Source organism: Nannospalax galili, unplaced genomic scaffold, assembly GCF_000622305.1.
Source record: "Nannospalax galili isolate Female #2095 unplaced genomic scaffold, S.galili_v1.0 scaffold1362, whole genome shotgun sequence".
NCBI classification, from domain to species: Eukaryota; Metazoa; Chordata; class Mammalia; order Rodentia; family Spalacidae; genus Nannospalax; species Nannospalax galili.
Genome location: NW_008347579.1, coordinates 223,427 through 250,787, shown reverse-complemented (window position 1 = coordinate 250,787; position 27,361 = coordinate 223,427). Strand labels below are relative to the sequence as shown.

General features: G+C 39.7%; 1 protein-coding gene across 2 annotated transcripts in view; it reads left to right on the top strand.

Annotated features, from left to right (window-relative positions):
- Ccdc172 (coiled-coil domain containing 172) overlaps positions 1 to 27,032 on the top strand; it is a 93,338-nt gene extending 66,306 nt beyond the window's left edge. For both annotated transcript variants that reach the window (XM_029568916.1, XM_008844312.2), the window contains 4 exons: positions 3,422 to 3,523; positions 4,094 to 4,196; positions 25,190 to 25,277; positions 26,856 to 27,032. In XM_029568916.1, coding sequence (XP_029424776.1) covers positions 3,422 to 3,523; positions 4,094 to 4,196; positions 25,190 to 25,277; positions 26,856 to 26,891 — 329 coding nt within the window. In that variant the 3' untranslated portion in view covers positions 26,892 to 27,032. The remainder of the gene's footprint in view (positions 1 to 3,421; positions 3,524 to 4,093; positions 4,197 to 25,189; positions 25,278 to 26,855) is intronic.
- Positions 27,033 to 27,361: the final 329 nt, after the last annotated feature.

Here is a 27,361-nt window from a genome sequence, read left to right as displayed (position 1 = left end):
TGAGATAAAGGAGGAAAGGAGAATAATAAAGTATGAGGGATTAAATGGAGTGGGGAATGGGAGGGCAAGGCAAAGGAAGAAATATGGGAAGGGATAAGTAACGCTAAAGGCCTTAGAGAAAGCCATATGGAAACTGTCCACTGTAGAAGCTTCTTAAAGTGTATACATATACAGCATGAGAAGAGATTAAAAGGAGTTATCCTATAACAGGTGGACATTGCCCCTACTAGATACATTAGACTTACAAAATAAAACCCCAGTGCCAGGAATGGACTCCATCTCTTGAAGTTGTTGACAAGAGGTCCCATAGACCCTCAAACACAATTGGCCATTGCCCTTGGTCTTGGTTATCCACCAGAACTGGATGGTAAGACCCTGTTGCTGAAGGCACTAAATATGTGAGTCATAGAAAACCAAGGAGAAATCAAGCTGGTGCTGACTTCAGAGCCTCATCTCTACTGGCTAGCTTTCATAGTGCTGGAAGGTGCATGCTACCAGAAGGAGAAAATAATCATCAACCTTACCCAGCTGTGAATCCTGTGAACTATAACACCCAGCCTGGCAAGATATGCCCTCTCAGGAGGAGTTGCTGGAAGAAAAGTCAGTCTTCCTAAGGGTGTGACTCCAGGTAGGTTAACAAGGCTCCAGTGGATAGACCTACACTGAAGGACCCTTAGGGACACAAATTAAACTCTGTAGGCCTTAGTATATATATGATAGAGCATATTAAATTGGGCTGGAGGTAGTGAGGGGAGGTGCAGATAGAGGGGACCAAATACCATCAAATTATATTGTATCACAATTGTAAAAATCAACAAGTTTTTAAAAAGATAACCCGATTTAAGAAGAATAATCTATCTAACTAGATATCCAACCAAAAGACAGTAATGGCCACATGAAAAGATGCTTGACACCAGAAGTTTTCAGGGAAATGCAAATCAAAACTATAACAAAGCACATGTGTAGAAGTAATTAGGATGGACGAGTGTTGGCAAAGATCCAAGATAGGGAAAATGGGTGTGTTGCTGATAGGAAGGGAGCATGGTGCAACTGCTATGTAAAACAGTTGGGCCATTTCTCCAAACATTCAACTCAGAAATTATGAATTAACAGTTCTACTCTAGGTATTTAAAAAATGATGTAAAACAAGAGCCACGTAAGAGCTTGGACATCTGGAGAGTAGGTTCAGCTTTTAAGAGCACTTGTTTCTCTTGCAAAGGACCCAGGTTCTTTTCTCAGCACCCACATGATGGTTCACAACTGTTGATAACTAGTTCCAGAGAATACCCTCTTGTGCCTCTGCTGGCACCAGGCATGCATATGGTGCACATACATGCAGGTAAACACTCGTACACATAATTTTTTTTTAAGTACTTGGAGACAAATATTCAGTAATCATAGTAGCCTCAAACTGCTCACAATCATAAAGTGTGTCAGCTGATGAACAAAAAAAATCTATATAATAGAATTTGGAGGGGTACATACAGAAGACTACAACAGAGATATGTGATACGACATAGTCCTTAAAATCATATCATGTGAAAGAAGGCAGACATAGAAACCTGCATACTGTAATTCATTTTTGCCCAGTGATCAGAATAGGCAGATCCATATAAACAGTGTGCTTTAGTGGTTTCCTAGGTCTGAGGGAGTTGGGAAAACTCGGCAATGCATGTTAACAGAAATGAAGTTTCTTTTGGGGTGTTGGAATGTTCAAAAATAATTGTAATAGATGCAGGAATCTGCATTTAAAGGGTTAATTATATAGTCAGTGAGTTATATCTCAATAAAAAGTGTTCTGGTGGATCTCTGTGAGTTTAAGGCCAGCCTAGTCTACACAGTGAGTTCCAGGCCAGCTGGGGCTAAAGGGAGACCCTGTCTCAAAAAGACCAAAAAAAAAAAAAGCGTTCTGTAAAAACAAAAGCTCCAGGGGTTAGAAAGTCCAGTGTCTGATAAGAGCAATTCCCTAGAAAGGATTAGCAGCTGATCAGAGCATGTAGAAATACAAGTTCTTATGTGACGCTTGTTTTAATTCTCTGAAATACCTACAGTGGAATAGCCAATTCATACATTTCTGTGGTGAATGTTTAGAGAAATGGTCAAACTTTTTTCCAAAGCAGTTGCACCCTGCTGCCTTCCTATGAGCAACATGCCAAATTTTCAGTATCTTCATATCCCTGCCAACACTGTGGTCCATACTTGCCCTAGTTTGTTCTCCATTGCTGTGACAAAATACTCTGACCACTACCAACTTGGGGAGGAAAGGGTTTATTTAGTTTACATATCACATGTCACAGTTCATCCAGGAGCCCAAGGTAGGAACTCAAGGCAGGAACCTGGAGGCAGGAGCTGGAGCACAGGCCGTGGAGGAATTCCGCTTACTGGCTTGCTCCCCTGGCCCCTGCTCGGCCTGCTTTCTTATGCAACACAGGCCCACCTACCCAGGGGTGGTACCACCCACAGTGGGCTGGGTCCTCCCACATCAGTCACTAAGATGCTCCTCAGACATGGCCACAGGCCAGTCCAATAGAGGCAATTCCCCAACTGAGGCTCCATCAACCCAGGTGTGTCAAGTTGACACTAAAGCTATCCAGCACAATACTGAATACTGCCACACTTGTGACCTTAAAAACAAAGCAACTGAAAAGCTCTTCAGAGAGCTGGAGTCCATCTGGAGTTTAATGTATGTGTGATGGAAGCCCTGAGAGCTATGGCAGAAAAGGAAATTGTTTGAAAAATTAAGAGATGAGATGAGTCTTAGAGGATGGATTGGAGTTAGCTGGGGAATAAGGGTGATGGGGCTTTCAGGCAGAAGAAACGTGTAAGCACTATTGTGAACTTTTAGTCATGCAAGGAAATCCTAGGGAACGTCACCTTGAACATGCTTCAGTTACAAAGAAGAGATTTCTCATCTTGGGAAGTGGGAAGTTTTTCTTTCACTTGGAGGTAAATGGAACATTTTGAAGTCCCTTTCGTTAGCTTAATTAATGTCTTCTGGTAAGTTTATTAAAGACTGTTCCTTTGGTGGCCAAGAGAAGCCAGTTATGACTTAAAATTGACCATATGCTGCCTAGAGTTTTACTAAATGAGAAAATGTTAGGAATTGATAACATACTTAAATATGCCAAAGTCTAAATACTTTTTGTCTATTCGTTTCTACATATTTTAAGGTTTATATTCTCTTTTTCTGTGAAAAATACCATTGGGGTTTTAATGGGGATGACGTTGAGTCTGTATGTTGCTTTGTGTAGCGTGAACAGTTTAAGAATAGTAATTCTCCTGACCCATGAACAGTGGATATCTCTGTTTAGTTGCTCTTCAGTTCTTTCATCAACTAGAGTTTTCTATGTACAAATCTTTTACTTCTTTGATTAAATTTATTCCTAAATAATGTTTTGGTGTTAACTGTATTTCTTTCTAGAAATGAAGTCAGTGGAATGTGATAGTGGACAGTTAAATGAACTTCAGAAACAAAAAAGTGAACTGTTAGAAGAATTATCTACACTCCAGAAAAAACTTAAAGGTATTACCTTAGTAGATTAGTATTATGGACATCATTGTGTTGCATTGGTGTTTCACAATGTACTGCCCTGTTGTACAGTGCTAGGAATGGTTCATAAAAGGAACAGATATAACACAATTGAATTGTTTGGTAATAGGGCTGCTTTTCTTTTGTTTTTCCAATTATGAGGATTGAGTCTAGGGCCTGAGACAGGCTATGTAAGCACCACAACCCCGAGCCATAGCCTTAGCGCTTTGTTTGTTTACTTGCTTATTTATTGCTATTTTTATTTCAAGAAAGGTCCCCCTAAGTTGTCTATGCTGTCTTTGAACTTATTCTCCTGCCCCAGCCTCTTAAATAGCTGGGATTAAGGGCTGCACCAGGCTTGGCTAGAACTGATACTCTTTCTGTATAAATTTTGTGACCATCTTTTTTGTTCCTTTAATGTCTATGTTAAATTATAAAATATAAATTATTGTTATATATATTTGATATGTAACACCAAAAATTAGATTTGTTTTTCATGAGTGATTAAAGACAATCTTCATGTTTAATTTTTAAATGATTATAAGAATTTTCTTAATTGTTTAGTTCTTAAAGATGAAGAGAATGAAGCCATTTGTACCACTAAGAACCTAGAGGCAGAAAAAATCAAAATCAAAGAAAAACCTCAAAATGACCCTGAATGCTTGAGGTGAGAATTGTCTATTATTATGTCTATACAAAAATCTACCAGTTTTTAAAATTTAAGTGGATTTCAGCATAAAACTGAGGTTTTTTTTGTTGTTTTTCTTTTGTTTTGTTTTGTTTTGTTTTGTTTTTGAGACAGGGTCTCCCTGTAGCTCCAGCTGACCTGGAATTCACTATGTAGGCCAGGCTGGCCTTGAACTCACAGAGATCTGCCTGCCTCTGCCTCCCAGGGCTGCTGGGACTAAAGATGTGCACCACCATGCCCCTGAGCGCATATCTTTAAAGTTCCAGGTAAAGACATTATTTCTGTGTATGTGTGTTCTGGAACTTGCTAATAGCCAAACCCCACACTGGCTAGAACTCAGTGTGTTGGGTTGGTAACAGTGAAGTTGGTCTTACTTTTGGTCTCATGGATTGTTGTTACCCACATCTCAGTAGATAAGGTAATAGATCCCCTTCCTATTATTCCTAACACTGGGGGAGGAGGAGCAGTTGAAATTATATTTAATGTTTCTACATTCCAGGGCCAAAGTCACAATCTACTGTCTTACTTGCAGTTTGTTACTCTGGTTTGGTTTGTAAAGAATGGCAATGTTGCTGGGCATAATGGCGCACACCTTTAGTCCCAGCACTCAGAAGGCACAGGCAGGTAGATCTCTATGAGAATTCAGTTAGACTAATTCTGGGGTTCAATTTTTAAAAACCCATTGCCTGTATCTATAAGCCACATTCTCTAGGACATGATGTATCCATAGTAAAATAAGGTTTTTGTTCTTCTTCTGCCTTCCTTAGTTTTTAAGCAGGGTCCCACCAAGTGCCCTGGCTGGCCTGGAACTTCTATGTAGACCAGGCTGGCCTCAAACTACAGGGATCTACCTGTGTCTGCAAGGATTAAAAGTGTGTGCCACCACACCCACCTTGATTAGGCAAATTTGAGTTTTATATATTGAGTTCCTTTAACCTCCCCAAATATGTTTGTTTTTGTTTTATTTTGAGACAGAGTCTCTCTGGAACCCCAGCTGGCCTGGAACTCTCCATATAGACCAGGCTGACCTTGATCTCACAGAGATTTGCCTGCCCCTGCCTCCTGAGTGCTGGGATTATAGGCATGCCACCCCCTCCCATGCCCGACCACAATTCTTCTTTTAAAAATGCATTATTATTGCATTGGGTGGGGGCACACATGAGCTATGGTGCATGTGTGGAAGTCAGGGCAACTTTCAGGTGTCTGTTTTCTCCTTCTTCTCTGTGGGTTCTGGGGATAGAACTATGCAGCAAGCACTTTATCCTCTGAGCCATCTTGCCAGCCCCAGTATATAGTTCTTAATTGTTTTTTGTTTTGTTTTGTTTAGACAGGGTCTCATTGTGTAGCCAAGGTTGACCTCAAAACTTTTAATACTCCTGCCTCAGCTTCCCCTAGTGCTAAGACTATAAGTATGACACAGTTGCAATGGTTTTTTGTTTGTTTGTTTTAAATTTACTCCAAATTTTACAAATAGTAACAGTATAGACCGTTATAAGTGTTTGGGGCATTTTCTTTACCCATAAAGCTTCTTTCTTGACCTATTTTACATCCTTAAAATTTTTTATTTTATTGCATTTTTAATTGAATTTTCATACTCTATAGTTTGATGGCATTTGGATTTGCTCCCCTTTCCCACCTTCCTCACTGCCCCCAGCCAATTTAATGAACTCTCTTTTATATACTCTCACCTATAGAGTATGATTTGTGCCCTCCAACATTCTTCAGTGTGGATCCATTCACTGGGTAATGACACTGTCTGCCCCCCTCACAACAGCCATCAATTGCCAAAAGTTCCTTAGGTTGGGTTGGGATCTCTTACTTCCCCATATCTATGCTGGTATTTTGTCTGGTTTGAACTTGCATTGGACTTGTGCATGCTGTCACCATTTTTGTGAGTTCATATGAGTAACTGACCAGCTGTCTGGAAGACTCTGTTTCCTTGTGATCCATTCACCCCCTCTGGCTCTTAAAATCTTTCCACCTCCTCTTCCACAAGGATCCCTGAGTCTTGGGAGGCATAGGTTTGATTGATTTTTTTTGGGGGGGGGGTCTTTTTTTGAGACAGGATCTCCCTGTAGCCCCAGCTGGCCTGGAACTCACTATGTAGACCAGGCTGGCCTCAAACTCACAGAGATCCACCTGCCTCTGCCTCCTGAGTGCTGGGACTAAAGGCGTGTGCTATCATAACTGGTGGGAGACAGAGGTTTGAAACATCTGTCCTGTTCAGGTATAAGCACCCTGCAGCCTCTTGTTCTCTGCACATTGGCTAATTGTGGGTCTCTGCATTAATCACCATCTGCTGTATAAGGAAATTTCTCTGGTGAGAGTTAAGGGATGCATTTATCCTAAGTGTGGAAGTTGTACCGAAGATGTGTCACGTAGGGTTGAATATCTCCTAGACACTTATTCTCAGCATTTGATGAATTCTGGAGTTCTGTAGTAGTCTCCATTTGCTTCAAAAAGAAGCTTCTTTGATGAGGGGTGAAAGGTACAATTGTTTTTAGATAGGAGGGTGCACATTTAAAATAAAGTAAGAAATTACGTTGTTCTAGGGATGTGGCAAAAGGAGGTTTTTCTCTAGGATCTATGACCTCTCCAGCCATGTGTATTTGGCTATGTTTAGAGTATCGCACATGAGTGTTCCCTTAATTCCATTTAGACAGCTACTGATTACCCCCAAGAAAAAAAGTGCCACTATGTACCAATAGGGATAGTTTGCTAGGCCAGTCATTGTTATTAGGCTTCACAGCTGGGCAGGACCGTTGACTGGTTTTCACCCGTGGCAGCTTTTATCATCTTCTCTGACACCATGAGAGCTGGTCTTCAGGGAGGAGGCTTTCTGGTCAGTTCCAGCTTGATTGTTCCAAGTCCTGTGTCCAAAGTGTGGCGGTTATACCACTCCTTGGCATATTTATTTTATGTGTATGACTTATGTGCATGTATGTAAGCATGCCACATGCATGCAGTGCCAACAGAGGTCAGAAGAGGGTGTTGGATCCCCTGGAACCTGGAGTTATGGACAGTTGTTAGCTGCAATGATGGGTGCTGGGAACCAAACCCAGGTCCTCTGTAAGAGTAGCCAGTGCTCTTAACCACTGAACCATCTCTCTGCCCCTGATTTTACATCTTGTACAACCAGAACTTGTATGTGTTTGATGAAACAGGAGACTTGTTTCAAAAAGAAATCTTCAAAGTCAACAGCATGAGATTTTCATTCTGAACACTTAAAAAATAGTGTGGTTGTGAAGCTTATTTGTCATGTAAAATATCCAAAAATTACATCTGCTACTGAGAGACTCTAAACACAGTTATAGGCAGTGGTAAGACCATCATGTAGGCTCTTCAGTGAAAGTCATCCAGTTAAGCTGGTTGGAGAGGGCACACTGATGGCCCTTGGGTCTGTAAGAAGACATAAACACATTACGATATCAAAATGCTCTCAACCTCTCTGGCAGATACATTGATAAATATTATTTTTTGCATATGTATGCATTTTTATTTCTATAAAATATGTGTGCATATTTAAATTATGAAAATAGAATATATTGATTGAATAAAAATTTCAAACCCTACCCAGAGGAGAAAATGTCCATCTCCATCCTCATCCTCACTCTGATGCATGAGATATGACAGTTTAAAAGTTCCTTGTTCATCTCTCTGTATGCATGTGCAAAAGCATATGGACGCATGTGTGTTCTTGTGCATTTAGAAAAGTTAAATCATGAAATCACACTGGTGAACAATTTGCTTCGTAGCTTGGCAGAACGTTATAGACGTTTTCCACGTTAGTTCGTATTGATCAGCTTCATATTTTAAATGGCATTGTCTGTTCCTAAATCATCATAGTTAGATATATTTTTATAAGTATAACCTTAACTGCTTGCAGGAATATTTCTGAAACCTTATTTAGAGTAAGTATCAATTATAGTGTAAGGGGAAATACTATCCAAGCTCCACTTGGAAAATGGACCACATTTACTTCACTCTGTTTTCAGTAAGAATTAACTCAAAGACAAGTGTAAAGAGATCTTTGCCCTGAAATGTCTGCAAAATGCTAATCAAGTAATTGTATCTGTACCCAACCCCCGTTATCTTCCTCTTTTTAAAGAGTGTATAGTGTATGAAAACCCTCATTTAATTCTAGGGCCATTCATAGCTGTGTATTTTGTTGAATGTTTCTGTTGACTCTGCATCTTTTCTGGTCGAGCTTCATCATTTATTCACTAACAGAAGTGTCTCTACAGCATTGATTATGTACTTCAAGCTAGGAAGATCTCCTGTTTTGTGAAGTCTTGACATATGCTGTAGCTATCAAAGCTTCTAAGTAAATACAGGGGAAATTTTGGTGGCAGATTCCATTGATGATTTTTCAGAGTTATATTCTGATATAAATGTATCTATCCCAGAAATTTAAAAATTTAATGTTATGCAAGTAATATATAACATTGCAAGTGGGTCTTTTTACATATTCTTATGTTTATTATTATAAGCAGATCCTTTCTGGTGTGCTGTTGGGGCTGATGACAGAAAATATGTGGGAAAAGGCGATATGAAGATCACCCAACCCAGGATGGCTCTATCTTCCAGCTCCTCAGCAGACTTTCCTGCTTAGCTGCTGTGGTGGTCTGAATGGGAATGCCCTCCAGAGACTCGGTGTTTTCAGTACTTGGTTCCCAGTTGGTGGTGCTGTTCACAGAGGTTCAGGAGGTTTGGCCTTGCTGGGGAAGCAGGTCACTGAGGTGGCTTTGAGGGCTCTTAGCCTTTCTCCACTTCCAGCTTTGTTCTCTGTCCTTCCTGCATGTGTTCTCTGCTTTCTGCTCCAGCCACCTCCTGCCATGCCTCCCCCGCCACTCTTGACTCTTCGTCTGGAACCATAAGCCAAAATAAACTCTTTCTTTTATAAGTTGCCTTGGTCATAGCCTTTTATCCCAGCAACAGAAAAGTAACTAATATACCTGTGGAGGTTCTTACCTGTCAGGTGGTAGCCTAGACTAAAAGAAAGCATAATTAGACAACTAATCATTCCTCTTTGATGTTTTCAGTTTTCAATTCTACTTCATAAATAAATCACATATGAAAGAGGACTGCCTACTGTAATTCTTTAAAGTAAATTGGCACTAAAATAATTTCCATATGAATTAATATGGAGAAATATATTAAGAAAGTCAAGCCATGGAAAAACTAATAGAAAGTATAAAAAGTACCTAGGGACCTGGGGAGATGGCTCAGTCAATAAGTGCTTGCCAATAACAGGAGGACTGAGTTGGGATCCCCAGCACCATGTAAAACTCCAGGCATGGTGGTACACATCTGTAATCCTAGCAATGGGCACACTGATAGCAGAGGATGTCTGGAGCTTACTGCCTGGCTAATAGTGATAAATCAACAAGCTCTAGGTTCAGTGAGAGGCCCTGTCTCAAATAATAAGGTGGTGAGCAGTAGAGGACACCTGTTCTAGTTTCATTCTGTTGCTGTGATAAAACATCCGACCAAAAGCATCTTAGGGAGGAAAAGGATTTAGTGACTTACACTTCCAGATCATAGTCTATATTAGTTACTTTTCTGTTGCTATGATAAAATACCATGAAATTTCTTCTAAAAAATTATAGAAGAGTTTGTTTGAGCTTACAGTTCCAGGGGTAAGAGTCCATAATGGTAGAAGAGGCATGGTGGCAAAGGTGGCTAGAGCAGAAAGTCTAAGAATCACATCTTCAAGCAAGAACAGGAAGCAGAGAGCAAATGGAAATCTGGCAAGGCTTAAGAACTCTCCAAGCCCACCCCCAGTGATGTACTTCCTCCTGTAATGTCACACCTCCTAAAACTTCCCAAAACAACTCTGACAAAATATCCAGATACTTGGTGCCTATGGGGGACATTCTTAGTCAAACCACCACACAGTCTGTCATGGAGGGAAGTCAGGACAGGAACTCAAGCAGGAACTTAAGCCAGAATCCATGGAGGACTGCTGCTTGCTATCTTGCTCAATGGGTCACTTAGGCTCATGCTCAGCTAACTTCCTTAAACAGTCCAGGATCACCTGCCTGGGGAATGGTGCCAGCCACAGTGGACTAGACTCTCCTAGATCAATTAACAATCAAGACAGTCCCTCACAGATAAAAAGGCAATTACCCGACTGAGACTTTCCATGTGATTCTAGGATGTCAAGTTGGCAATTAATGCAACTAGGACAACACTGACATTGATCTCTGGCCTCCATTTGCAAATGTGTGTATATATGCATGTGCTACATGCACAAACACACACAGAAAGAAAAGAAAGCTCAGCAAACTTCTAACATAATTAAAGAAACCAAACAGACAGGAATAACATGTGAGCTTTAACATGTAAGATCAACACTGTGTGTCAAAAATATGTTCAATGTGGAATGGTAAATTGGAAGATAATTATGGCCATTATGACAAATAAATAATAACTTATCAGATAACTGATTAAAAATCTCCTTAGAAAACACTAAAATTAGTAGTTTTTTATTCATGCATTTATCCAATAAACAGGTATTAAACACCTAGTTTATACTATATACTATGCTAGTTGCTGAGGATTCTCAAATGAGTAGAACAAAATTGTTTAGTATACTGCTTATCAATGTGAAGCAAATAGAATTATTGAATATTTTTCTATTAAAATTTGAAAGATGTTCTTAGAAGACCATACACAAAATGGGTAGAAGTGTGGTACAGAGATGATTCATACATTGCTGTCACTGTACACTGTAAATATTCAGAATTCAATTTAATATGCATAAATTATTGTAAATTGGCTTTAAATTTTTATACCTCTTGACCCAATAATTCGATTTATGAGTTTTATCTCAATGAGAACCTTTTTAGTACAGAAAAAGACTTGTGCATAGTGATGCTCATAGAAATGTGACTTTTGATAGCAAAAAGAACAACTGAAATGCCCTATTATAAATGAATCTGTGGGATTACCTCCTGGACCACTGCATGTTTATTTCAAATGGTATTCATTGTCATATAAAGTTAATGAGGGAAATATGATGGGATTAAACAAAAGAAAAAAAAGCAAAATTTGTATAATTAGAATAGATGCTGAGAAAATGACACCTACATTTTACCGGCATGTGAGTCTGTGTCCTGTAACTATGGGCAAAATTTGTCCTTTCTTCTTAAATTGTAGTCATGTGCAACCCAGTATCCTCAAAGAGTGTGGTCTTAGTTATGCTTCTTTATATCTTGGAGGGAACTGAAAACAGTTTGGAGTGGTTCAATAAATTGTAAAAATAGGGCCAATGGGGCTGGAGAGATGGCTGAGCGGTTAAGAGCACTGGGTGCTCTTGCAGAGGACCTGGGATCGATTCTCAGCACCCAGATGGCGACTAGCAATCTTCCATTCCAGGGGATCTGACACCCTTTTCTGACCTCTGCAGGCATCGCATGGGATAGGTGCACTTATATACATTCAGGGAGTACACTCATAAACATAAAATAAATTAAAAAATAAAAATAGAATATTTTATTTTTAAAAATGGGGCCAATTAGATGACTTAGTGAATGGGTAAAGGCACTTGCCGTCAAGCCTGGTGGCCTGAGTTCAGTTTCTGGGACCCACATGGTGAAAGGAGTGCACTACTGCAGGTTGTCCTCTGACCTCCACATGTGCACTTGGGCATGCACACGCACACACACACACACACACACACACACACAAAAGGAGTGCACTACTGCAGGTTGTTATCTGACCTACACATGTGCATTTAGGCGAGCACGCGAGCAAACAAACGACCACACACACACACACACACACACACACGAAAGGAGTGCGCTACTGCAGGTTGTCCTCTGACCTCCACATGTGCACTTGGGCATGCACACACACACACACACACACACACACACACACGAAAGGAGTGCACTACTGCAGGTTGTCCTCTGACCTCCACATGTGCATTTGGGCGCGCACGCGCACACACACACGCACACACACACACACACATAATGATAAATTATAAAAAGAGAGGACTGGAGAGATGACGCCGCAGTTAAGAGTACTGGTTGCCCTTGCAAAGGATCTGGGTTCAATTCCCAGCACCCATATGGCAGCTAACAATCATCTATAACTTCAGTTTCAGGGAATTTGATGCTCTCTTCTGGCCTCTGTGGGCATTACACAACACAGGTGCACTTACATACATGCAGTCAAAACACTCATACACATAAAATAAGAATCAATAAATAAAAGACTTATTTAAAAAGAAATTATAAAAATCAATCATGAAAATACACGATACCTATTTTTGGTAAGCTGGCAATGTTAATTTATCCTGGTCACTATTTGATGGTTCAGAGAAAGGTGACAACCAGTATAAACTGCTTTCAATTTCTGTGCCATGGGGGTGGGGGTACTCTTGCCTCCCATAGCAATCAGTCTGTGTGCTAAAGCATGAACTCTGTTCAGCATTCTATTGCCTTGACTACCTGCAAGTGCATTAACATGCACATCCTCATCATCAAACCTGCTTTAAGGCTAGGAGGAGCAATCTTTTCTTCAAGTGGAGATTTAAATTCTACACTTTGGTTATATGCTCAGAAGAGAAATGTTTCCTGTACTTTGCTGAGAGAGCCCTAGTTAATTTGAAGTCTCAGTATTGTTAGGGAACAAGGATGGAGAGTGGTCACCACCTAATTGTGACGGGCATGAAATGTAGGACAGAATGTAAACTCCATTTAATATGAAGGACGTGAAGAACCTGTGTTGATGGATAATGGGAAGAAATATCTCTACCATATGTGAAAAATAAATGAATTAAGATGGGGCCTTAGGTGCATTGTAGTAGCAGCATCTAGGTACCTTGTACTGACCACAGTTCACTTTTAACTGTTTAACCTTCTACTTACTGTTTAAACATACTTATTACACAGGTTTTTAATGCTCACATAGACATCTAATGCTCAAAACGAGTAACTTACTCTCTTTTAATTAAGCATTCCTTTAGGATACCTACTTAATAAACTCTGAAATGTTTAGGTCACAGTTGAACTTCATGTTGTTTTTGTTTGGTTGCATGGGTATTATTTCCTTACCCATTCTTATATGAGTAAGGAGATATCTAGTATGTTTTTCTTCCTTCCTGATTCTTGTTTGTTTTGTTTTTTGAGACAGGGTCTCTGTAGCCCCAGCTGGCCTGGAACTCGCTGTGTAGACCAGGCTGACCTCTATGAGACTGACTTGCTTCTGCCTCCAGAGTGCTGGGACTAAAGGTGTGCATCACCATGTAGGACTTCCCTCCTGGTTCTTGATCATGTCTAAGAGGCCTGCAATTTTATGCTTATGACTTGAGTTTTTCCTTTGTTCCTCAACTGCATCTTCATCCCCGATAGACTTTCTTTTGTGTGTGTGGCTTGGTGTAGTCTATTAGCAATGCTTTTCACTGAGTTATTTTTTTAAATTAAAGTTAGTTAATTTTAATTAATTAAATTATCTTTTAAGGCATAGATACCATGTAACTCTGGCTGGCCTCGAACTCACTATGTAGACCAGGTTGGCCTCAAACTCACAGAGATCTCCATGTCTCTGCCCCCCCAAGTGCTGGTGTTTTTATTTGATTGAGGCTTTTTATTTTTATTTTTTTACTGAGCCTTTCCTTTCCAAGAATTTTTTTTCTAAAAAAAAATCTCTATCTCTGCTTTGATCCGAGTCCTGAATTAACTTTTTTGCTTTATCAGTCTGTTTTCTGGAATCCTTTTTGCGGCTTCTAACCGTTTTTAAAAGTAGACTTTTAAATTCTTTACTAGTTCAGCTACTCCTGTGTCTGTGGATTCAGCTATTGAAGAGTTAAGAGGTCTTTGAGGAGTTGTGGCTCCTGCTGTTTCAGACTGCTTGTGTCAGTGTTGTAATGTACACATCTGTCCAGGACGGGTAGCTCTTTTCGCTTTATATAGAGGTTTGTACACAGCTTTCTCTTGAGAACTCTGTCCTAGAACTACTGAGGAGAAAACAAACTTCTCTAAGGGCAACACCAATTAAAGAAAAATCATGAAAACCAATTAGAGGCAACCGCTACACCACCAACAGCCAAGGAAAAGAAAGTGACAAAAGTAACGGAGAATAAACCATGACAGTGAAGAGTAATAACGATAAAAGTAATGACGAAAGGAATGAAGTGAAGCGGGAATTAAAAGGGAAAATGAAAGGTTCCGTAAAACAAACAGAAAATATGAAGAACAAGATAAAAAATTGATTACAAAGTAAAGAAAAATGTATAATTGAAGCTAGATAAAGAGGAGGAATAAAAATTAGAGCCACTAAAGGTAGGTTAAAACTAAGTAAAAACAATATTAAGAAAAAAAGCCCTACAAAGAGAGAAGGAAATGTTTCTTTTCCTACAATACTGGAATCTTCTAGGTGTGAGGAGGGAGTGGGTCAAAGCTGCACTCTGTCATACTTCCTGTCTGTTCTGGGTGCCATCTGGTGCTGTGTGGGGGCTGAGTGCCAGGCTGGATAAAGGCTACAGTCACTTTAGAATCCATTCTTCTTTGTATACCGGGAGCCACTGCTGGTCCCAGTGAGCCTGGCCATCTGTGGGCCAGGCAGGTTTGCCATTTGCTCCAGAGCTGCCCTCACACCTTGTCTTTCCAGTTTTTGCACCCAGGGTAGCAAACATCTAAGCCACCAGTCCTGAGTTCTCTACTGGTGGGGGAAATCGGAAGGGTCTGGTACCCTGCCTTTGCTTTCGGGTCCTGCCTAGGGCTAGGAGGAAGCTCTGAAATCAGGTGATTCCGATCTGTTAGACCTGGGCTTGGAATTCAGCCTGTGCAGTGATACAGGTCACCAGGCTTGCTGTCTCTGTGTAGGCTAGTGTACCAAGCACCTCACCCTCCACAGTCCTGACTCCTTGCTGCTTAAATGTGCCCGATCCCCCCATCCCCTACTTCTCTCATGGCTGTTTCAGATCTAGACCTAGACACCATAGCAGAGCATTATCATGCTCATTGGCTTATGATCATTCCCTGTCTTCAGGCCCCCAGGAGTGGCTATCTCAGGACCGAGCCTGGCTATAGGCCTCATAGATATGTGGAGTGATACAGTGATTTCCACTCCAGTGCTGACCTGCTGTGGAGAAGCCATTGTTAGACCAAGGCCCACACTGCATTCAAGGCCTAACAGTTGAGGGTTTTTCCTGTAGCCAGGATTGCCAGTCTGCTGCCACTGTGGCTGCCTGGCTTACCCCTCTGTGGTGATTAAGCCTTCAGACTTCCCTCCCTCCGTGGAGCTGGGTAGGCATTGCAGACTCTGCCCTACTTTTGTCTGCATCGCCTTTCTATTTCTCCATGTCTTTGGAGCTAGCCTGTCACTTTTCTAGATACTGGTTTTCTTCCTTTGTTTTCTTAGATGTCATCTCCTCTTTGTTACCCTGACTCTTCTCAGTCATAGAGAAGAAACTTCTAACCCATCTATCATCTTACTGCAGAATCCTAGCAGCTATTGCTGCTTTCTAAGTCTCCACTAAGGGATGGAGCCCTGTACGTGACGGTTTTTGTCTTTACTACAGATGCCATAGATATTCTTATTTTGATAAAATTTGTGAATCACCTTATGTGCCTAAAGGCCTTCTGTGGTTTTGAGTATAATTCCACTCACTCTATAGTCATTAGGGGGAGAGTTTATGTGTTTATTAAATTGGTTTTTCTGTCCATGAACTCAGAATATCTCCATCTTCAGTTTGTTTTGAAACACATATGAGTATCAGTGTGCATGTGGGTGTGCATGCATGTGGACCCAAGATCAATGTGAGATGTCCTTCCTCCATCACTGTCCACCATTATTTTTTGAGACAGGATTTCTCAGTGAACCTGAAGCAGCTCATCCATTTGGCTACACTAACTGCTGAATGAGCATCAGGGATCTCTGGTCGTGTCCCCCGCCCCCCCGGCCAAGTGCTGGGATTTCAAGAGTATGCCACCTGCCTGGTGTCTTATGTGGGTCCTGGGGATCTGAATTCAGGTCCTCCTCCTGCTTGCAGGGAAAGCACTTTACGAACAGAGCCATCTCCCCAGCTCTGACCTTGAACTCTTCTTTTTTCCATTTTCATGTGTATATTATGTGTGTGTGTTGTGTGTATGGCATGCATACATGTGTTTTTTGCATGTTTGTGGGCATGTGTGTAGAGGTGTGCATGCACGTGTGTGTAAATGTGTGTGGACGCCTAAGGTTGATGTGGCAAATCACCCTTGATTGCTTTTCCACCTTTGAGGCTCTTCCATCATTGAGGCAGGATTTAGCAGTCAAACTCAGAGTTCAGTGATATAACCAGTCTTGCTAGCCAGCTTGATCTAGAGCTGAAAGTACAGACAGGCTGCCACACCAACCCAGCATTTCCATTGGTTCTGGGGATCCAAACTCTGGCCTTCATGCTTGCACAGCAAGTGCTTTTTTCTTTCTTCTCCTCCTCCCCGTCCTCCTCCCCGTCCTCCTCCCCCTCCTCCTCCCCATCCTCCTCCCCTTTTTTCCATTTAGAATGATGTTGGCTGTGAGTTTGTTGCATATACCTTTAGTTATGTTGACATATGTTCCCTCCAGTCCAATTCTCCTCCTCCTCCCTTTTCTTTTTTTGTCTTTTTGAAACAGAGTCACTCTGTAGCCCCAGCTTGCTGTGTAGATCAGGCTGGCCTCAAACTCACAAAAATCTGCCTGCCTCTGCCTCCTGTGTGCTGGGATTAAAGGCATGTGCCACCACACCCAGCATGCAAAGCAAGTGCTTTAGCCACTGAGCCATCTCCCCAGCCCAGTCCTTGAGCTCATGACCCTTCTGCTTCCACCTTCTACCTTCTTAGTGTGGAATTACAGGTGTCTACACTACACTCAGAAGTTTAATATCTTTAAAAAAAATCTATAATTTTATGCTTATCAATCTTGCATATCTTTAGTGAGTTTTATTTTTAAGTGACTTGTAGTTTCAGATACTGTTGTAAATGGTACTTTAAAAAATTGTATGTTATACTACCATGTGCTAGGCAGATTTCCTACCACCAAGCTACATCCCCAACTTCCACTCTAGTCTCCATGATACAGTATTAAGCACTTTGGATGATGGTCTTTTGTTTTGAATACTTCCCTTTTTTCCTATCTAATTAAAATGCTCACCTGAAAAAAAAATTGTATGTTCTAATAGTTCATTGCAAGGACATGAAATACAAGAAAGGGGCTAGAGAGATGGCTCGGCAGTTAAGAGTACATATTGCTCTTGCAGAGGAATTGGGTTTAGTACCCAGCAACCACATCAAGCAGCTCACAACTGCCTGTAACTCCAGTTTGAGAGGCTCTGATGCCCTCTTATGGTCTCCATGGGCACCTGCACACACATGGTACACATAAATTCATGCAGGCACACACACATACATATAAATAAATTTTTAAAAAAATATAAGGGGCTGGAGAGATGGCTCAGTGGTCAAGGGCACTGGCTGCTTTTACAGAGGATCTGGGTTCGATTCCCAGCACCCTCATGGTGGCTAACAACTATCCATAACTTCAGTTCAGGAGAATCTGACTCTTTTCTGACCTCTGCAGGCATTTCATAGTATGGGTGCACTTAGATACATGCAGGCAACACACTCATACATATAATAATAATAAATTAAGAAATTCAAGAAAATTTTGTATGCCAACTTTATGACCATTGTCTGGGCTAACTTCTCTATCTCTTTAAAAATATAAAACATGCACAAAAAGTAAAGAATAATAAGAATATCGGGCCACCTGCACCTGCCCCTCCTCTTCACAGTTATCAGCTGTAGCTGTCTATCTCTGCTCACTATTCTGCATTCTTTTGAAGTGAATCATATATATTTTATTATCTTTTTATGTATCTCTTAAAAAGAACTTAAAGAAAATAGCTGCAACCCAATACAACATATAAAATAGGAACAGTAATTGACTGCTACTATCAAATACACAGTGTTAAAATTTCCAATTATCTGTCATTGTCATTTATTCTACAAATTAGATTTCAAATAATATCCACATGCAGCAATCAACTAGTATGTCTTCAAAATCTACTTTAATCCAGAAGCTCTGTCTTCATCCTTTTGTTACAATGTATACTTTATTTGTTGAAGAAATTAGACTTTTTAATCCTATAAAGTTGCTATGAGTTTCTTTGTAAAGTCATGAGTTTGTGCTTGATTTTTATCACAGTTTTTTCTGCACATTGAGAAAATCATATGCATTTTTCCTCCCTTTAATCTCATCACATGGTGAATGCTGTTTATGAGATTATAAATGTGAAACTATCTGTACATTCTTGAAACAAATCAATTTAATTGTGCTGAATATAGCACTGTTTTATTTTGCTACTATTTTAAGTTTTTTGCAATATTTATTTTATTTATTGAGACTGTCTCCCTGTGTGGCATAGCTTAGCCTCAAACTCTTGATCCTTCTGTCTCCAGCTCCTGAGCACTAAGATTATTGGCATGACCCACCACGCCTGGCCAAAGCTATGTGTTTCTTTTGTTTTGTTTTGTTTTGTTTTGTTTCTTCCATAAGTACGCAGTGCCTTGCTTATACTAGGCAAATGCTCTACCACCGAGGTACATCCCCAGACTGTAACTCTAGTGTTTTTTATGTCAAGCATTCATGGTGCCTTCCCTCAGCTTGATTGACTGAATTTTATTGGTGGACATTTAAAACATTAACATGATTCAAAAGTTAAAACACTGAAAAGATACAGCCTGGGAGTCTCCTTCCATTCCTTATATTCAGTCCCATTTCTCATCACTGCTGCAGTTACCATTTTCTACTAGCTTTGGCCTATCCTTCCTGTGATAAGTATGTATTTGTACACTGCTTTCTCTTTCACAAACATTAACATAATTTATGTAGTCTTCTGCATCTCATGCAGGACTTGGTTAACACATTTCATATGATTACAAATAATTCTTGTGTTTATGTTGTATTTTGGCTTGTTTGTTTGTTTGAGTCAGGGTCTCACTATGTAGTCCTGACTGGCCTGGAACTTGCCATGTAGAACAGGTTGACTTCCAGATATCTTCCTGCCTCTGCCTCCCCTCCAGCCCCAGGGCTGACATTAAAGGCATGCTGACTATGCTCTTTTGAGCTTATACTCTATTACTAGATGTGAAAAGGCAGGGTCAAAGGAAAAACGCAAACAGTTTTGTTAGGTATCATCACATTCTTCTCCACTGAGACTGCTCCATTTTGAATTTTACTCAACTGGTATTTGAGACATTTATTTCTCCATTGCCTCACCAAAAACATTTGTTGTCAAGTATTTGAAGTTTTACCCATTTAATTGAAAAGAACCTATCTCCTTGGGTTGTGTATCTGCAAGTTTTGTCGTGAGTTAAACTGAATACTTTTTCATACCTCTAAGAACTATTCGTATATTGTTCTCTATGAACTGCCTCCTTATGACCCCCCCATTTGCTATCAGGATGCTGATAAGAAAACATCTTCATGTAGTAGAGAAACTTGGCCTTTATTTGTGATAGATATGGCAGATATTTCTCCAGAATGTCATTTATATTTTGATTTTATTCATAGGGGTTTTGCTATGTAATATTTTTAACATAATCAAATTTAGAAATATTTTCTTTTAAATTAAATTGCAATTGTATTTGAACCACAGTTACCCATATCTCACATAAAGCAACTTACCTTCATTTTTGTCCTTGCATTATAGTTTGATTTTTTGCATATAAATATTTGATCCATTCAGAGGGAATATGCTGTGCAATATAGATACATAGATACAGTTTTACCTTGGATTATCCATTTAGATTTCCAGCCACTTGACAATTATGGCCTGGTTGTCCAACATTATTTATTAAAAATCCATCCTCCCCCCGTCCCAGTGATCTGAGATGCCACCTTCACCACACACCAGCAGACTGTGTTTGAGTCTCATCTCTGTTCTCTGTTGTACTAGTGTTTGTGTGCCAGTATGTTGCTAAAATTCCTCCTGGGAGGCACTAACAAAGTCTGGCTCCCTCCTCGGTCCTACAACAAAACGAGTTACAAATTCTCCAAAACTGCACTTTGGAAAATCCTAGCAAATTTATTGTGCTTACTAACAGAGCAGGGGTGGGGAGTTACTTACAGAAGAGTGAGCACCCCCCTATTTAAGGCTGAGCTGGAAAGTCCACACCCAAGCATAGTTTCTGTAACCTCCTGGCAGCCCAGCTGTGCAAAATGGTGAGAGGTGTACTTCATGGCTTTTTTCCGCTTATATATCCTTAGTCCCTCCCCCTCATGCAGCTAAGGCTGACTGATTGGGTGGGAGGGGTGAGTGACTCCTCCTTGACCTTCCTTTTCTTGCAGAAGGTCAACAGTCAAGTTTATAATCCTAGACAAGGAGGTACAACCAAGAAGGAGGTGTGACTATTGCTTGCCAGTTTAGTTTGCCAGTGAAGGACACTTCTATGTAAAACACTAATACACTGTTTAATTATCAAAGGTTAACAGTATGATTTAATATCTGATATTTGTTTTTCTTTTTCAGTACTTTCTGAAAAGAAAAACATTCAAGAGCTTTTGAGTGATTTTTTTTTTCTATATGAACATTAAGAACAATTTTCCTGATACCAGAGAGATAAGATGTATTAGTGTTTTTATTGGGATCACATTCAGTGTATTTAACTTGGAATTATTAGCATTTCGATCTGAGAAGTCATCATTATTGTTGATGACAATAAAGACTATTTTTTGTGCTAAATTTATACTTTGCCACCTTCCTGAATTATTTTCCTTGAGCTTATTTTCCCGTTGACTGTTGCATCATCTGAAAATTGAAGTTGTTTCATTTTTTTCCAATTTTTATGCTTTAGTTACTTTCTCTAGAATTTAATGGTAATTTTAATTGTACATATTAAAATATTAAAAAATAACAGAAGTAGTGGTTTTCCTTTCTCTTGACCTCAGACCCAACAAATAAGATGCTTATTTTGGGTTGGACATATATTTTTATTGTATCTGAAAGTGTCTATTAGCTTTTTTTTAATGTCTTTATCAGGCATACATTTTTAATATTTCAGAGTTGGTCTCAGCGTCTTTGGAGATTATCATACTTATTTCAAATAATAAAGATTCTTTCCAGGTTTGCTATAGAGATGTGCTGAGGAGGGTTTCAGGTGAAGCATCTTAGTGGCCATGTACAATGGAGGAAGCTGAGATAGGAGCTCCAACAGCAACCACAGAACAAAGGGAAACTTCTGTTGGACCCCCGGTCTGGGGTACCCAACGTTCACGGGAGGCCGTACCCCAATAACTCAGTCCCTAGACCAGAAGATGCAACAAGCAAGAGGATTTTATTGGCGTCTACGCAGACAGGCTCCTGCCTCACTCGGAAAGGAGAAGAAGCCCCGAGCTCAGTTTACAGGCTGCTTATAAAGGCAAAAACCACAAACCACAAGCGGCTCCTAAGCCAAGAAAAGCAGAAGCGGGAGGGGGATTTCTCGGGTGATTTCCAGCTTGGGCAAGGTGCATGAAAAGGTCAACTCTTTCTCAGCAGTTAGAATTGTTTTTCATTTTACTTCCTGGTACAATTTTTCTTTGGCCTGGGGGACTTGGTTTGAATCCATCACTTCCATTCATAGATTTTCCAGGTGAGGTGCATTGGAGTTACAGGGAGTTGTTAACCACCATGTGGGTGCTGGAACTGAACCTGGGTCCTCTGCAAGAGCAGCCAGTGCTTTTAACTGCTGAGTCATTTCTCCAGCCCCCAACCAAGAGACATTTTAAAAAGGTCAATTTCTATACACATTTAAATCTCTGAAAAACCACATAAAGAGGAACCATTCAGGAAAGCAGAGGAAGGACAAAACAAAAAGACTCATTAAAGAGAATGAAGATAAGAATTAGACTTCTTATAAAAAATTATGTAAATCAGAAGGCAAGGAAATGATGTCTTAGTGGAAAGTAAGAATTGTCAAGTCTGAATTAATATATTCTTAGACAAACACGAGTTGATTGAATTCCTTGCCAGTAAGCCACACTACAAAAGATGAAATAGAAGGCTGTAGTAAATTTTTCAAGAAGGAAGAATATGATATCAAATAAAAACTTGGATCCACTCAAAGAAATAAAAGGGCATCATAAACAGTTAAAGCATACGCAAATATAAAAGTCCTTTTTTTTGTTTTAAGTTACTTTACAAGATAACAAAAAAATTAACATTATATTTTAGATTTGTAGGATGATAATAGAATAAAAAAAAGGTGAGGGTAAAGTGAAAATATTGCTTGTAATCTGTAACTCTTCCTTGTAAGTGCAGCAGTATTGTTTATTTGATAATGCAGTGTTAAAAGAAGTGTGCATTGTGACTCAAATGGGAGTACCACAGAATTTTAAAAGTAGGTATAAGCCTATAAAGGAGATAAAATTCAACCATAACAAATAAAATCTGAATGTAGGCTGAGAAAAGTGTTATAAAGAACAAAGAAGTTATGGGATAAACATAAAACAACTAGAAAAATGCTGTATTTTGAATCCTGCTATAAAAAAACTATATTAAATGTAAATGGCTTAAACATGGCAGGTAAAAAACAGATCATTAAAGAGTAAAACAGCTATATGACTTCTACTAAAAAAAAATTCCTCAAATACAAAGACTTACATAAGTTAAAAGTAAAAGAAAGGAATAAGCATCCCGTGCCAGTATTCTAAGTTTCCAGTTTCTTTTTGTTGTTGTTGTTGTTTTGAGACAGGGTCTCCCTGTAGCCCCAGCTGTCCTAGAATTCACTATGTAGACCAGGCTGGCCATGAATTCACAAAGATCAGCCTGCCTCTGCCTCTCAAGTGCTGAGATTAAAGGCGTGAACTGATAGGTAAAAATGTTGGTGAGAGCGGGTGGAGGAAGGCACAGATGGAATTCTCAGCGGAATACAGATTTATTTCGCATGGGGCACCTTTCCCTCGGGGAAGGGAAAGATGTCAGTGAAGGGCAGGGAAGGGAAAGATGTCAGAGAAGGGCAGGGAAGGGAGAGATGTCAGGGAAAGATGTCAGCCCATGGGCTGCGAACTGGGACTTTATATATGGGGGCTTTAGGGTGTAGAAGGGGGAATGTTTGAGGGAGAAATCAGGGAGGGAGAAGCAGGAAAAGCAGGTAGGATTAGGGTCTGGAAGTGTTTACTTTTTCCCTCTTAAGAGAAAAGCTGTTGTGATAAACAACTTCTAAAATCTCTGGTTATCAGGTAGAATCTGCTTATCTTATCTTTGGAGATCAGAGGAAAGGCAGGCTGCTTCTCAGCAGAGTTTGTTTCCCTTGACTTCAAAGGTCAAGGTGAGGTCCCTGTTGGGGAGGGGGGAAACTGCTGCTGTTTGGAACCCTAACATGAACCACCACACCTGGCTGATTCCAGTTCTTAATGTCCTTGTCAACATTTACCTGGTACTGACCACTTCTTTTGAGATATGCTCATCTTTCACCTTAGCAATCCTAGTGGCTGTTTAGTGGAATTTCCTTTTTTTTTTCCTTTGGGTGTCCCTAGTCAGTAATAAAGTTGAACACTATTTCATATATTAATTAACCATTAGATATCTTTTTTTCCTTTGGGTTTTTTTGTTTTTGATTTTTCTTTTTTGAGACAGGGTCTCTCTGTAGCCCCAGCTGGCCTGTAACTTGCTACATAGACCAGGCTGGCCTCACTCTCACAGAGATCCACCTGCCTCTGCCTCCTGAGTGCTGGGATTAAAAGTGTGCACCACCACATCTGGCTAGATATTTTTTATAAATAATCTGTTAAAACTTGAGTTGTTTTATTTATTTATTTTGTGCCCCTTTTATCATTGTGTCCTTGTAAATTTGTGGTGCTTTTTGTATCTCGGATATGATCTGTTACTTCTTGCCTCTTCTGACTTACACTGAATTTCCTTATTGGTTGTACTTGGTGATTTTTATTGCAAGCTCATTGGTCATTCTCTGTCTGTAGAAGGCCTGTGGATCTAAGGAGTTCCAGCAGAAAGGACTTTCTTTTGCTATTACTGGCATCCAGGGAATGCTGCTGATCAAGTCCTTTCATTTGCGGGTTTGGGCTCAGGAAAGGTTAGGCTGGCCTTGTTGTTGGCCCCCAAGTTGCATAGGTTTGTGAGTGCCATCTTGCTTTCAGTGTCTGCCCTCAGGACTACTTTAAGTGCCTTGCCAGCCAGGGACAGGGCCTCCATTTCTGCCTCTCCAGCAACAGTTCATGGCTTTCGGTTGTTTTCCTTTTGGAAAGAAATGTTAGTCGTGATACTCGAGGTGGGAGACATCATCACTACTTTCGTGCTAAATTCAGACATAAAATAATATTTTAATTCAACAAATTATTCAAAAGCCTAAAGAGCTAATAGACAAAAATAAATGTTAATTTTTCATTCTCACTCTCAAAACATATTTAATTGTATATGTATATTATACTGTTTATACTTTAAACAGAGCAAAAAGAAATCTGAAGTAATTTTTTAAAATCTAAATTTCAGGTTAGGATCAGAGATAGATACCAAATGACTTCACTATGATCAGTCAGCTTCTTAGCAGGGAGAGCTAAAATGAAAGTTTTTAGATACAATGTTGTATTTGTCCCATTAACTTATATCACTTTTTTTTTAGAAGCAGGGTCTCCCTGTAGCCCCAAATGGCCTGGAATTCACCATGTAGACCAGGCTAGCCTCAGTCTCACAGAGATCCACCTGCCTCTGTTTCCAGAGTACTGGGATTAATGGCGTACCAGGCTGCCTGGTCCTAAGTCACCTTTAAAATTACCATAAAAATATTCAACATTACTTATTTTCTACCTTATTTTCTTCGTGGGAGTTTTTTCCCTCAAAGTTTTATATAGTCCACATAGAACCAGAGAGTTAAATTTTCTAAGCACTTCACTTTTTAACTTGAAATTCTGTTTTTGAAGCTGCAAACCTGCCACTCGTGTGTATAAAAATCATTGTAAAAGTTTATTATTAAACTAATGGCATGAATTTTCCTTTAAAACAGACTTCAAAAAGAATTAGACCTTTATAAAGATGATGATATGGAAAGTGTCTGTGAAGCTCTCCAAACAGAAATGCAAGTTTTGGAGTTGGTAAGTTCATACTGAGTATTTAGCTTCTATTCTTCTTTATCTTACTTACATGGCTTTACTAGCCCAGTGTGGTGGTGCACACCTGTAATCCCTGCACTGGGGAAGCAACAGTGGCGGAAGGTCCCTATGAGACTGGTGCTGGTCTACAGAACAAATTCCATGCTGGCTGGGGCTACAGAGGGACCCTTTCTACTGAGTGTAACTAGAGTTTGAGGCACCTCTGCTAAAACTAAGACACGACCATGAAGTTGTGACATAAATCCATGAGATGTTTTGAGATCGAGGTGCTCCTTAAAGCAAGTTATAATCAAGGAGAACACTACTGTTCCATACTAATTTTTGAAAAACTTCCTATCATATGACCTTTTAATATCTCCCTGATGTTAACCACTGTGTTATTAGAGGATGGACACATGCTCTGAAAGACTTTCACTATCATAATGTTTGAAAAGCATTTTGTTTGTAATGGACATAATTATACTTTTATTATATTTGATCCTGAAACTTTGTATTAGAGATTTTTATGATCTCAAAAACTAGATTCACTCTAGGAAACTTATTTTTGTTCTACCTCAATCACAGGACCCCAAGAAGACCACTGAGGACCCAACACACCAAAAATGCAAAAGCAAGGTTTATAGTTTATTTGGGCTTAAGCTCGGGCTCTCAGACCGCACCGATATAACGGAACCGTGCTGAGAGCCCCGAGTGGGGGAAAAAGGGGCTCTTTATAGGTTAGAAACAAAGAGAGGAGGGGAATAACAGCGTCACTTTGTAGTTGGTCCAAGAATCCTGCTCGCGCTGACACACCTTTGACCTGATTGTACAGGATGCAGTTGTGAAGATTTTTTATTGGCGGGTGTTGTTCTCAGGGTTGTGGAATGTGCGGGCCGTCTGTGTGGTTAGGAGTCTTTATTTTTACTCTATAGAGCAGTGTTGGTACCTGGGCTAATCTAATCTATAGTTTCCTGGAAAGGGAACAGCAGGGAAGGAGTAGCAGCAGGTGTGCATTTCAAACATTACACAGAAGCTGAAAAGAGCAATCAGTGGGGTGTCAGGAGGGGTGAAAAGAGCAATCAGTGGGGTGTCGGGAGGGGATGAATGAGGGGGATCTCTGGGTCCTACAATTTTCTTTTTGTTTTTCTTATTTTCATATTATGTGACAGTGCTATAGGTGATTGTAATCCTTGCTTTGGTTGTTTGTAAAATGAACAAGGTATTTGCTATATTTTAATATAAGACATACAGCTTTAAAGTATGTTAAAATATAGTTTCAACTTGATACATTTTTTTTCATGTTTATTTTCTTCAAGCAGTTTCTTTTTCAAACTGTTAAAATTATGTTCCAATTCATATTTTTCTATAAGAAATTTAGAAAACATAAGTCAAAAATTTCTAGAATTGTTGCTATGTTAAACTTAGGAAATTGTTATATAATCCCTTTAAGAATTTAGTTTGAACTGGGGATATAGTTTGGTGGTAGCACATTTGCCTAGCATGAGCTGGGTATGATAACCAGCATATCAAAAAAAATATTTTAGTTTCCCTTATGACTATTTATTTATGCTTACTTTTCAGACTTTGGCACACAAAAATCTTCAGGACAACAAGTAACTTTTCAAGAGTTGATGAGCCACCTGACAATTGACCAAAGTATCTTACAGCTAAGTTGTTTGGATGGAGACGTGAATGGTACCTTTATAGCACATTCTTGTATAAAGCATGAGGCCCAGAATATTCAAAGTTGTTTCTAGAATTGGTTTATTGCACATCAAAAAAATAAATTTTTATTATGTTACTCACTTGAAGTTTAAGAGGTTCTTGTGTGCTGTGGTTTTATTTCTAAAGGTGGAGAAAGGAGAGGACACTTTATTCCAGCTTCTTCTAGTCCCCTGATCCTTGGGCTGATCTATCTTCTCTCATCTATATTTTTCATTCTTTATTGGAGCTTACCTCAGGTCCAATCAAATACACACAGGAAGAAATGTTCAGATTATTGACTCAATTTTGTTGGTGCCATTTTCACCAGAAAAGGTGCTTGCTTTCACTGTAATCCTTCCCAGTCATAAAAGGTCTGTTGACAG